Genomic DNA, 12,185 nt, shown 5'->3' on the forward strand with positions numbered 1-12,185 from the left:
TCAGACAACTGAGAAGGTCTTTTGGAATCACTTGTTTTTATTTTCTGCTGCTGCTAGAAACTGGTGTTTCTTTCCAGGTCTTTTTCTCTCTCCTACTGTTTCTTATGGAGAATGCTCTCTATAGGGATTTCTAACTGTGGAAGTTTATTCTTTCTTGTCAGATGAGTAGTGTGTTTTTTCTGGTCTCCAGTTTCTTATCTATACTTCTTTGATCATAAGTGATCCTCTGTCAAGTTGTGTTTTGTTTCAGTGAGCTGAGTGCAAATGTGTCTTTACTTCCCAGCCTAGCAAGGGCCTAAATCATGTGAGCAGTGATAGAAGAAAAACTCATAATTTGGGTGTCATCTTGAAGTAGAGATTTAGCAACCTTCAAATCCCCCAGTGCTGACTTCACCAAGCAAGGCAGATTTGGCTGAACCCAGCCAGAAAACGGGCAAAGTAATTTGATTTCATATACTGATTTCTTTTTTGAAAGCGTTCTCACAAAAAAGAGGCTCACTGGGAGTTTGTGTCCTATCCTCTGGTTGTGTGTATGTGTGTTTTTTTTAAAATGGAGACCATGTGGGAAAGGGTACTTGCTCCTGCTGGGTGGTCCTATAATCTCTCAGCTCCTCTAGCATGTGACAGATCCTGTAGTAAGAGTTAAAGGTTTTGGAAACACTTTGTTTTATTTGATGGAAGTGGATTTACAGAGTTGTGGAACACTCTTTAGCCTCTTGCCTTCAGATATAAAATGTCAGCAGAAATATGTGGAAAGTCTTTTTAGGAGCTCTTTAGCATGCAGTGAATTTTATGCACTGTATTTTTTTATTTTCTGGGTGTTTTTTTATTGCTTTAAATTCTTTTCCTCTGTATGGATGGCTTGGGAATTTGAACACCATGGAGCGTCTCCTTGTGCCCATCATTCTGACTTATTTTACACCTCTGTTCTGAGGTTTGCATTTTGACACACTCTGCCTTTACTGCCTGATTTCTTACCTGTGAGGAACTGAAAATCCTTAAACAGAGGAAGTTTTCCTCCTCCCAGCATATCTTTTGCCCATTCACCTCAGCCGCTGGGATTGCAGCTTCATGTCCCGGGAGGAGATGGGCTGGGAAGTTCACTGGTGTCCCAAGTACGTGCACAAAGTCCCTGGAGGGGCTTTATTCTGTTAATTAGCACATGCTGAAGCCTGTGTCAGCTTGTCTGGACTGCTACTGTCCTGGGCTGGTGTGATTCCAGAGATGTGAGAACCAGTGCCACAATCAGGCCTTTGTTAGCTCAGACATAACTGAAGAGTTATGAATCAGGACCATGTGAGAAGAAAATCATGACTCAGAGCAAGATAAATCCTCAGTGAGGATAAAGTAGGGTTTGAAAGCAGTGCTTGAAAGCTAAGATTCCACACTACTTTTAAAAGTCAATTAAAAAAAAAAAAAAAAAAGAAACTTGCTTAATTGGAGGGATGTTCTGATATCTCTCCCTCTGCTTGTCACAATGAATTACTTGTGGATGATGAGCATGGGAAAGAGACAGTGGAAGCTTTTTTCTTTATGTTCTCTCTGGGGACATATTTTATCTGTGCAGGAATAAAGTGGAAGCTGAAGCTATCACAAAGTGAAGGATGTGAGCAGAGATTGCAAAGTCTGTGAATAGATGGGCTTTGAATGACAGAAAGGTTTTATAGCAGGGCAAAGAGACATGGAAAATACTGATCAAGGGAGAGGAGGATTTTCACATGACAGATTTTTTATTCATGTTTTTATTGCCATGAATTCCCATAGCCATATTTAAAATTAGTTATTTGTTGTGTGGATTCAGTCAGTCCTGACATCTGCCTGTGCTGGGTTCTGTGCTAAGACAAGTAGAGCAGGGGAAAATGCAGCAAATTGCGGACATTGATGCAGTGAGGTCTCTGTAATGTGATAGCACATGCAACTGTGCAATGAAACAACCTTAATTTCTTTGAGTTTTGGATTTTGTGAGTGTCTGTGTTTTTGGAAATAGAAATTCCTTTTCTCTGAGCAAGATCCATAGGATTTTAATTTTCCCTACTGAGTGATTCTAATAAACATGCTATAGATATTTGTCTTTTTGAGCATGTTATTCACTGTTTTCTTCCTTTACTAGTAAATGCTGAAATAAAACATGTCCTTTCTTAGTCAAGTCACAAAACTTGGAAAGGGCATTTCTGTCAGAAGTAATTTGGAGGCTATCTTGTATTTTGGGCAATGCTGATAACCTTTAGAAGTATGTAGATGTTTTTATTTCATTTGTATCTAAGTTCTCATCTCTCAAAACCTGAAATAAATAATTTGGTTTATAGCAGTCCAAATACTGCTGTCCTGGTGGCTGGGCAGTCAGATCTCTTCATTGGATACGTTTGGTGTAATAGTTTACTTTCACACTATATTTTGCAAATCTGGACAAATTTTAAAGGCAGTGGAAGGCACCTGCACCTGGAGCACAAAGCCTTTGCCACCCTTCAGCAGGTCAGTGCTCCAGCCAGCGCAGGATTCCCTTACTGAGGTACAGCTCCAGCAGATCTGCTGCTGGCCAATTTTAAAATAAAAACCACTGGACGTGTACTGAGATAATTACAGACTGTTCAGCCCTTGAGGGGGAGGATCTCCTGTGCACTAACTCTATCACATTCTTGTGAGGAATACAATTATCATCTCCATTTGTGCATTCTGCAGCGCAGTTCCTTGCTCAGCAGAAATACAGTACTCCTTTGACATTTTAATCACATTGGGCACTTCTCCATAAATGATTTGCTGGGTTTTCTGCTTCAGTTGAATTTCGCTAAATGCATCTGTATGTTTGTGTTGAAATTCCACTTGCAAGTTGTTCCTGGAATACACATTTTGTGCATCCTTTGAAATAGCCAGGCCAATGGAAGCACACAAATAGTGAAGTACCCAGAGTAGCCTTCAGCTGGGTTTTCTGGCAGCTGAAGGGTTTGCTCAGCAGCTGTAGAAGGATGGTAATTATATCATATTGAGATACTGTTGAATTGATTTTCTGTTTTCATTTTATTAAACCAAATCACATTAATAAAGGGCATTGCTCCCTGACACTGAGCTGCCAGTCCCTGAAGTAAACATAGAACACTGCAAAACAGAATCTTACATAATCATTTTAATGGAATCACTGATAAATGAGTCTGTATCAGTAATGAATTTATTAGTCAAAGTAGTAAATGATTTAGTATTTTACAAATACATTGCTGAATATTTAAATGGCGTGTCTGCTAAAGAGCTTAGTCTGACACGGTAGATAGAAAAATAATGGCACTAGTGCAGCTTCAGTTTTAATGTTTCATAGAATTTATGTATCTGTCACAAATAAAAATAGCAGTGATTTATTCTTTTGTGGCCGCTTCTATTAGGAGAACTCAGAACATTTGTTTTTCCTGGCTATACCTGGATCTTTGGCTCCAGAGGACCCTAGAAGGGGGAAAGCTCACTTTGAAAGAGAAATATTATTTATAATTATCCATGTTGCTGTGTATGATTTCATGCTTTTGATAGTAATAATGACACTTAGCACTTATATGATGCTTGTTACACAGAGATGGGTGGTCTTACTCATCTCTGAAATAAATATTTTTATTTTATAAAATGTAGGTGTATCTTTGACTTATTTATTTGAATTATATAATCTTGAGTCATTGACATTCCTGAAACCTTTTTGAATAATTGAAATGTAATATTTTTATAACTGAAAGCTCACTGCTGTAGAATGAATTCTACAAAAAAGTGGTGCTGTGCCTGTTTTGGGAGTGCCTGCAGCTGGAGGTGAGTGGCCAGCTGAGGTAATGCCACAGTTCAGGAGGGCTAAAGTAAATGTTGAAATTCTAAAACTGGCTCCTGTATCAGACTCTGCACTGGCAATGCTAGTCCATTTTCACATTTATATTTATGATGAGAGGTCTCTGAAAGGAGGGAGTGAGGGTGTGGGTGGGATTTGCCTTGTTTTTCACTATCATGCTTTTTTACCATATAGAAATTTCAGTTAAAATTCTCTCACCTGGCAGTCCTGTCCATTTTCTTATCATACTTAATTATAAACATCTTAACAAAGGAAGCTCATTGAATTTTACAGATTATTCTTGGACCTTCATGAATCAAAATTAACATTCTACATTAATTTCTTTAAGTCCAATTCCTCAGCTGAAATACTACTAATTGAATATGACCTAGAGAAACAGCTTTACATGAGCTTCTGAGTGATTTTTGGATTCGTATTTGCAAAAGTATTTGTAATGTTCCATGGTGACTTTTAACATATCAGCAGTGATTTCATTTTTCTCTTTCATCTATATTACTATATTTTTGACCTTTGCTCTTCCTTTGCCTTTCTGAACCTACATGAACTATTCTAAGCATGCTACAAAGTATTTAACACCTTTCAGGACTGTCTTTCACAGCAGCACTGCCATGCTGAGGTTTGCTGAGGCAGATGAGTGCTTTTGTTCACTGTTTAACCAGATGCTTTCTATATATAGTTCTATAACCTCTATGTCATTTTTTTTTTTTTTTTCCTTTCTTTTTTTTTTTTTTTTTTTTTCTCTCTTTCTTTCTAAGAACAGACAAGAAACATATTCAGGTTCTGTCCTAAAATAGTAATGGATTGGAGGCCTGTTTCTGAAAATAATCCTGCCATATCCAAACTCATCGATACCCCATTGTGGACAATTTTATAAATTCTCAAAGTGCTCATTTCCTCAATACTCTTTTTTATATTAAATTTCTACTTGCTGTTTGTTTTGTTATGTATTGGTGAATATTCTCCCTTGCTGTCTGAGGAGCTCAATTACAACCTGGTCATTACAATACCTGTATCATTTTTTGGGATGATGATGTTTATGATTACAAATTTCTGAAATTCACAGGGTCCCAATCCTTCCATTACATAGTTTGTGTTATCACTTGTTTCATTTATTCAGCCTGTGTTAAAATCACCTAATATTATTTCTGACTATGCCCTAAAAGCCTGCAGATGTTTTCCCAGTCTGCCTGTAATATTTATAGCTGATCCCTTTGCTCTGCAAACAGCAAGCAATGTGAGGTAAATTAATCCTACAAAATGCCTTAATTGTGAGGATCATCAGCCTCTTTGGCTGACTGAGGTTGTGCGGAGGAAGCGGAGGAAGGCTGTTGCTATTTATCATTTTCTTGTTCTTGTTGCAGCTTTATTTGCAAATAACCAAATTTACTGTTTTCAAAATGTTTCATCAAACACATTTTTTCCCCTCGTAGCTATTGGCTGAAATATGAATACCTTAAATTCAAAATATTTGGTGTCACAATGCAATATGTTTTTGAGACCCAGTTTCCAAGGCCATACCTTACAGCTTCCTGTTCTTCTGGTGAGATCTGTGGCTGTTCATCTCACCTGAGAAATACCTGATAAAGGGTTTACAAACACATGAAAAAGGCTGGCTCTAGACTCTGAGCTTTGAAGTATTCCCATTCCCGTGTTCACTCATTAAGATTCCTTCATGAATTAGCTCAAAACTTGTGGCTTTTCACTTAAAAACCTGTGGAATTTTTTGGGTGCTGCAAGTTAAACAAAATCTGAGGTACGGTGCTCACTTCAAGTCAAAATTGTGATTATAATATGAGTTGTTTTCTAAATTGTGTTCCTGGATATCATTGCTTGATATTCATATTTGTAACAGCTGATGTAAACATAATCTGGGCAGGAAATCTGCAGAGGGTGAATGCATCTATCTGAGCACACCACCTTTGCTCTCAGGGGAGCTGTAAACCTTTTCCCACGTCCGAGTCCCTTGCACTCCTGTTTTATTTCTGTGGCATTTGTGCATTATTAAAAAATAAGCAATAATACTATATGAAACAGTCCTCTAAAGTATGCTGCTGTGCTGATTATCTTCTCTTGCATTCCGTGAAGGACACAATAATGCTTTGTGTTTGCGCAGTTGTGTAATTTTTGTTACACCCAACGGGAGTTTGTTTTCACAGGGGCTGTGTGTAAGAACCCAGACTGGATGTTTGTTATTGTCATGTAGGGCCCTGATGGACTGGTCTTGCTCAGTGCCCTCCTCCCACTAAAGACTTGCAGCATCTGCAGCCCCAAAAAAGAGCTTAGATGAAGAAAAATCACACTTTTCCACACAGGGTATCATGTTGTGCAGCTTATTTTTTTCCTTTGAAATTAGTTGATGAGTGAATAAACAGTTTTTTAATATTTAGAAAAGGAGATTACACTATGAAATGGAGATGTATTTGAGACATCTGTGGAGAGATTGCGCTTGCAGTGATACAACTTACCTCCATGTTCTAGTAGTATCTTTATGTGAATAAGGGCAGGAGAATCAGTGGAGAACACTATTTTAAAAGTCTTCCAAAGAGAGATACAGACTCCCTCAACCAGTGGTATGGTCTCCATCACTGCACCATCTGCATGCTTCGCAAACTTCAGGAGAATAATTCATGCAGCATCTCAGTCAGCTGGAGATCTGCAGTTAGGCCCCATCCTTGGATTGGAATGGAAAAGCACAGGAGTTTTCTAAGGTCAGAAAAGAAAGTCTGCTGTGGAGCTGGGAACTGAAAGAGTTGTCAGTGCTGAGGCAAATGTGTCGAGCACTGTATTTTTATATCCCATGAAATTTCATCTGCTTTCCGATTCACAGAGTGGCCCAGTCAGCTTCTGTTTCTTAAATGGTGTTTTCATTAATTTCTCAATGTTAATTGTATATAAAGTGTGAAGATAGGTTTGTTTATAGTACTTTGTTTACAACCTTTTTCTTTTTTTATTTTTCTGGATGTCAATAATGAACCCAGAGCCCATGCTAGAGACAACTTCAAGTGCGAATACTTCAATCTGTAATCCATGCCTAAATTATATTGTACAGTGTTCCCACATGCCTTCCGTGTGGTAAATAAGCACATGAGATGGTCTGAGTTCAAAAGTGTGGAAATGTGCTTTATTTTTACAACTAACTTTTTGTTAAAACTGAAATGATTTACTGTTAGTGTTAAGTGGCTTATTTCTTTTTAAAATTAATTTCTTGCTGGGCTACATAGGATTAAGATCCCCTTTAGTTGCAGGAAAAAAATAATTTCCTGCTGCTAATGTTGGTTTCTCTGGTAAATCTGAAGCCCTTAGGAAGGAGATGCCTTCACTGCAGGTCTCTCAGTACTGCTACTGTAAACTGTCCCCATTGATATCCTCCTCTAAAGGGAATTCAGGCTGTAGGGAATTGGAAAATAAGGGAAAGAGGCAGATGGGGAAGGTGGGGCTGCTTTGTTTTCTTTTCCATAGACATGTGAAACTTTGAGATTGCATTTCTCCGTGTTTGGCAGTGGATGTGTGTGATTTGTGTGTCTGTGCTAAGTCAGACTGGAAGACCCAGCCCTGCCTCTTACGTGTGGACTCGATGCTCACCTCTCCAAGGGGATCGTGTGTCAGTTCTGGCACAGCACAGATGCAGTGGATCTTGGCAGCTAAGACTGCCCCTTCCAAGCATTTTTATATAGGAAGAGGCGTGTGCTGGCCAGTTTCAGAATTCTAGCACTGCTTTTAACTGTGAGTTTCCAGAGGGTTTTCTATCCATTTGTCGGTTTGGATTTTTGTTAAGTATATACACCCATGACAAATTAGCTGCCCTTGTCAGGGATATGTGACGCTAAGAGGCATGTAGGCTGACTTGAGAAAACTTGAAGCTGGAGATCAGCTTTTTACCACATTGTTCAACGCTTGGTACTCCCTGAAAAATTCTTCTACGAAATGGCGAAGAGTAGGACAGCTGAGTCCAAACATGTATCTTCCATTCATCAGGAAGGTGCTTTCAGTCAATTTTGTCTATTCTGTCTTTCTGTTCTCACTCCCGTCTTTCTTGTGGTGTTCACTGATATGCAGAAAAAGAAAAACCTGGAAAAATGTTTTCATTATAATTTGGAGGGTTTTCAGTTGACAGGTTTTTTTAAATTGCTTTTTGAATTTTTGGCAGTGTTAAATTTGGGTGTTTTTATAATAATCGCTGGAAAGTTTTATAGAATGAGTTTTATATTCATAAACCAGAAAAAATCAAAAAGTGAGAAGTGAATTGTCCAAGTTTTCGAAAAGCTGGTTAGCAAATGTGTGTGTAATTGACATTGATGTAAATGGCAAACAGATCTACACAAATACCAGTTAAGTTCTGACTGGCCAAGACACTAGAATGTTAGCACTGCCCTCTACACCCTGTCTGGGAAGCTGAAGGTTGAGTGCCCTTTAAATTTTTAACTTGGATTATTTAATTACATTTATCCTTTCTCAGACGTAATTAGACAGGTGATGAAAACCAAATCGTAAATAACATAGTTACGCCTTGTGTTGGAAAGAATGATGCTCAGTGGTGTTCGAATGAACATAAGTAGTGGGAAACAGATTCATATATTTTGCTTGAATCTATGCTTGAATAGCTTAATATGTCAGTTGTTGTGGTTCATTATTAAAATCATGGAAATGACAGCATGCTTTTAAAATCCTAAATGGCAAGATATGCTTTGATAGAAGGAGGCCAACTCATAAAATCAAAAGGATAACATAATAAATAAAATTCCAGAAACCTGAGCATGTCTACTACAGCTTTGCCCTCCTTCTGACTGTGGTGTTGATGTTGGCAGGCAGTAGGCTGTGATCGACAACTTGGGAGCAATGCCAAGGAAGACAACTGTGGAATCTGTGCGGGAGATGGCTCAACATGCAGGCTTGTGAGGGGACAAGCTAAGGCACATGTCTCACCAGAAAAAAGTAGGTTGCAAATTGATCCTATGGTACTTTATCCTTGACTGTGTTTTCTGCTTGTATATTAGCATTTGTATTGGAGTGACCTTTTAACCATATACTTGTTTGCAGTTTTAAAAGCTACTTATTCTAAAGTCTGTGCTAGATTAGTCTATTGAAATTCCATGAAGGATACCACACATTATGGTATAGCTAGGAAAGAATTTGAGATATGCTTCTTTTTTTTTTTTTTTTTTTTTAATAGAGCTACTCAATTCATTCTATCAGGAATAACCATCAAGATGCACATCTTATTTTAGAGGGTATCCTCATGTTGCAATATATGTGATGCTGCAGCAATGTTTTTAAATCATGGAAATATCTTATACATGGTTTTATGGAAATAGTGGCCTGTGGTTGAAAGTACCTGGTTTTCAGATTAACTTTGATTTTTTTTGTGGGTGGGTTTTTGTGGTGTGGTGGTTTTTTTGTTGTGTTTTTTTTTTGTTTGTTTTGTTTTTTTCCGTGTCTGAAGACAATTGAACTTCAGGGGCAAGTTGCTACTTTTATGGTTCAAAAAGCACAAAGTGAATGGGACTAATACTTGAATCTCTTTCTTTGTGTGTGTTTGGCTCAAATTTCACCATTCTTTCTCAAAATAATAAACATCTTACTGGGAGTAACTCTGTAGGTCTCAGTAATACTGAAAATACAAACTATAGAAGAGGGAAGGGTATTAGAAATAGACCCTTTACTGGAGTCTGAAGAGTCTGGCTATTTTGACATGCAGGCAAGGTTTTCCATACAAAGACTCCCTTCTGACACTGGTGCTCTCCACCCTCACAGATGATGCTCCCTGGAATGTCACAGCATATGTCCCATGCGTTTATCATGTGAATAGTTGCCTCACATATTATTTTCTTTTTCTGAACTCACAGTGTGTATTTGTCACGAGCATTTGTCACATGGAGATGGAGCCTTTGGGGTTTATTACCTTCCTGCAAAGTCACCAGATAGAAGGGTGCTCTTATAGTCAGTACTCAAAATTCAAATGCAACTAGGTTTTCTTTTTAATGGATGAAGCACCTGCCTCTGACAGCTGCCTATATTTTATTACTGTTGTATTTCAGCCAGCAAAGATTTCACTTGTGCCCTGATTTTGAAAGAGCTTTGTATATTGAATCATGCTAAAATCTTATTGCAGTATATATAGCTGTTCCCATGGGTTTTTTACTGCCACTGTTTGCAGTACGCTTCAATTTGGATATAACTTGGTGTAGTTTATTTTTTCTCAGTGCTTATTGCTTTGCAGTGTGGGGTCTTGTACTGCCCTGTGAGGGTGTTGGGTACCACTGTGCCGGTGCATAATTTCTGTAATTCAATACACATGTATAGCAAAGACAATCTCAATTAAAAAGTGACTGGTTGTGTGACAGCAACTTTTAAAGTCACAGGATAACTTTCCAGGAGGCAAAGAGCCTTTTTTCCATATTAGATGGTCTTTCAGCGTTAGCCTTTGCCTTGCTTTGACTAGAGGTCTTTTTTATTGATGTGTAGTGTAGTTCAGAAATTTAATAAAATTTTTCATCATGAAAGAGTCAGAGAATGTCTTGAATGCCTACAATGAGCTGAAAAAGAATTTTTATGGGGGACTACTTTTTATTCATTTGCCATATCAAGGACTCAGAACTTCTGGTCAGCATAGAGCGAGCACTTGTAAAGCAAGTATTTTTGTAATGCCTCCAAGTTGTATTTATTTTGGGTCTATATATAGATAGACACAGATATATAGGGATAGCTATGCACAAAATAGCTCTTTCTCTTTCTGATGTGAAGGTCAGCTGGAATTGAAAGGAATTGAGTTGTCTATTACAGTTTTACAGCAACAGATATTCTCCTGGAGAATGATTCCTGCTGACACCATAGCTAGTTCTAAGGAATCCCAAATAAACTTGTTAGGTTGGTAACTCTGATTGGATAGTTCATGATAAGTGAAATAAAAAGCTTCACATTTAATTGCTGCTTAGCATGGAAGTACAGTAGAGACAAAGTGGTAAAAGGGATCTGGTTTTGAAACTGTCATTTTGTGACAGAAAATATTAATTTCACTTGTCTTATTCTGGCTCAGGTAAGAGCTGACCACAGCTGACATAACTTGGTGGAAGGTCTCCCATTGCCTTGAAGGTTATGAAGAATGCCCATAGTTCATTTTTTCCTCTGTCATAATTCAGTGTCTCTTTAAGCGTCCTTTACAATTAAAGACCAAGAAAGACTATTCTGAGGAAAGGTGTCAGTTTTGCCAAGTTTGGGTTTATCTTGCACTGCAGTAGGCTGGATGATATGAATGAATAACCATTGGCATAAGCAAAACAGTACACACGTTACTAAATTCAGAACTTGGTGTTTTTCTTAGTTATTGTGATGGTGCCAAAATACTTTTTGGGTCAAGTTGTTCAACACTATGCAATGAGTTCCGTATAATTATCCTGTGTGTGAATGAAATGTGGAAATAAAGCCATCCTTTCTTTGTGGTAAAATATCAGTGAAGGGAGGCACATTATCTTCAAAGAGTCATTTGGAAGCTTTCAGAACTAGTGTTGAGAAAATATCCACACATGACAGACATGCATATAAGAGGGAGCTTAAGGCTATGAGCAGGATGTAAATTTTACTGTTCAATGAAGCAAATTAAATAACTGGAAGGAAAGCAAGAGCCAAAGATTTTAGTATAAAAAAGAGGCATAAGGGAAAATAAAAGTCCTTGGTTATCTTAGTCGTTACTTTAAAACAAAGAAATTTAGGCATTGATAGCAAATGATTTCTCATGGAGGACTAATTTTGTTTTATTATCTTTTTTATATGTTTTTACATTAAATTAATGTCTTTGATCAGAAATTTAGACAGCAGTGAAAGGGAGCTTACTGTTCTGCAAATATGAAATGAACAGTTATTTCAAAAGTTTATTTTTTTCCACTAACACTTAATTGCCTTTGAAAGACAAAGTAAGTTAAAATTCTGTAAGCCAGCCAGATTCTAACATTCTGGTAAAATGATTAAAGGTTTGACTAACGATATTCAAACAAAAAGTGTAATAGGTTGTAAAATGTACCATCCCATTGGGAAATGAGATACCGTGGGCCTGAAGTTTCTAGTACTAAATGCATGGAACTCCCATTAACTCTACCACCCTTTGTGCACGTGGAAAAAATGGAGGATTGGGCCCTCATATCTTTTTTTTCTGCACCATTGTTGGCAAGAAATGGTAGGAAATTGTTCTCGTTCTGATACCAACAAAGAAGAAAAGATGCTGGTTCAATGGGGAGTGAAGTTGAAGGCATGGGCTTGTCCCAGTCTGGTTTTATTTGGTTCCCAAATAGAGGTTTTGCCTTTCTTAATTGTTGCTGAAGAGCGTCTTATGAAAGCTTTCACTGGCAATAGCTTTATAACTTTGAGTTTCCTTTTGCCA

The 12,185-nt window shown here is 37.8% G+C and overlaps 1 protein-coding gene across 9 annotated transcripts in view; it reads left to right on the forward strand.

Annotated features, from left to right (window-relative positions):
• Window positions 1-12,185, forward strand: part of ADAMTSL3 (ADAMTS like 3) — a 177,760-nt gene that overhangs the window by 94,336 nt on the left and 71,239 nt on the right. For all 9 annotated transcript variants that reach the window (XR_005703077.2, XM_040077708.1, XM_040077703.1 and 6 more), the window contains one exon: window positions 8,620-8,746. Coding sequence is in view for 8 of the 9 variants with exons in the window: in XM_040077708.1 (XP_039933642.1) it covers window positions 8,620-8,746 (127 nt within the window). In the remaining variant the exon portion in view is untranslated. The remainder of the gene's footprint in view (window positions 1-8,619; window positions 8,747-12,185) is intronic.

This window comes from Hirundo rustica, chromosome 13 (assembly GCF_015227805.2).
Source record: "Hirundo rustica isolate bHirRus1 chromosome 13, bHirRus1.pri.v3, whole genome shotgun sequence".
NCBI classification, from domain to species: domain Eukaryota; kingdom Metazoa; phylum Chordata; class Aves; order Passeriformes; family Hirundinidae; genus Hirundo; species Hirundo rustica.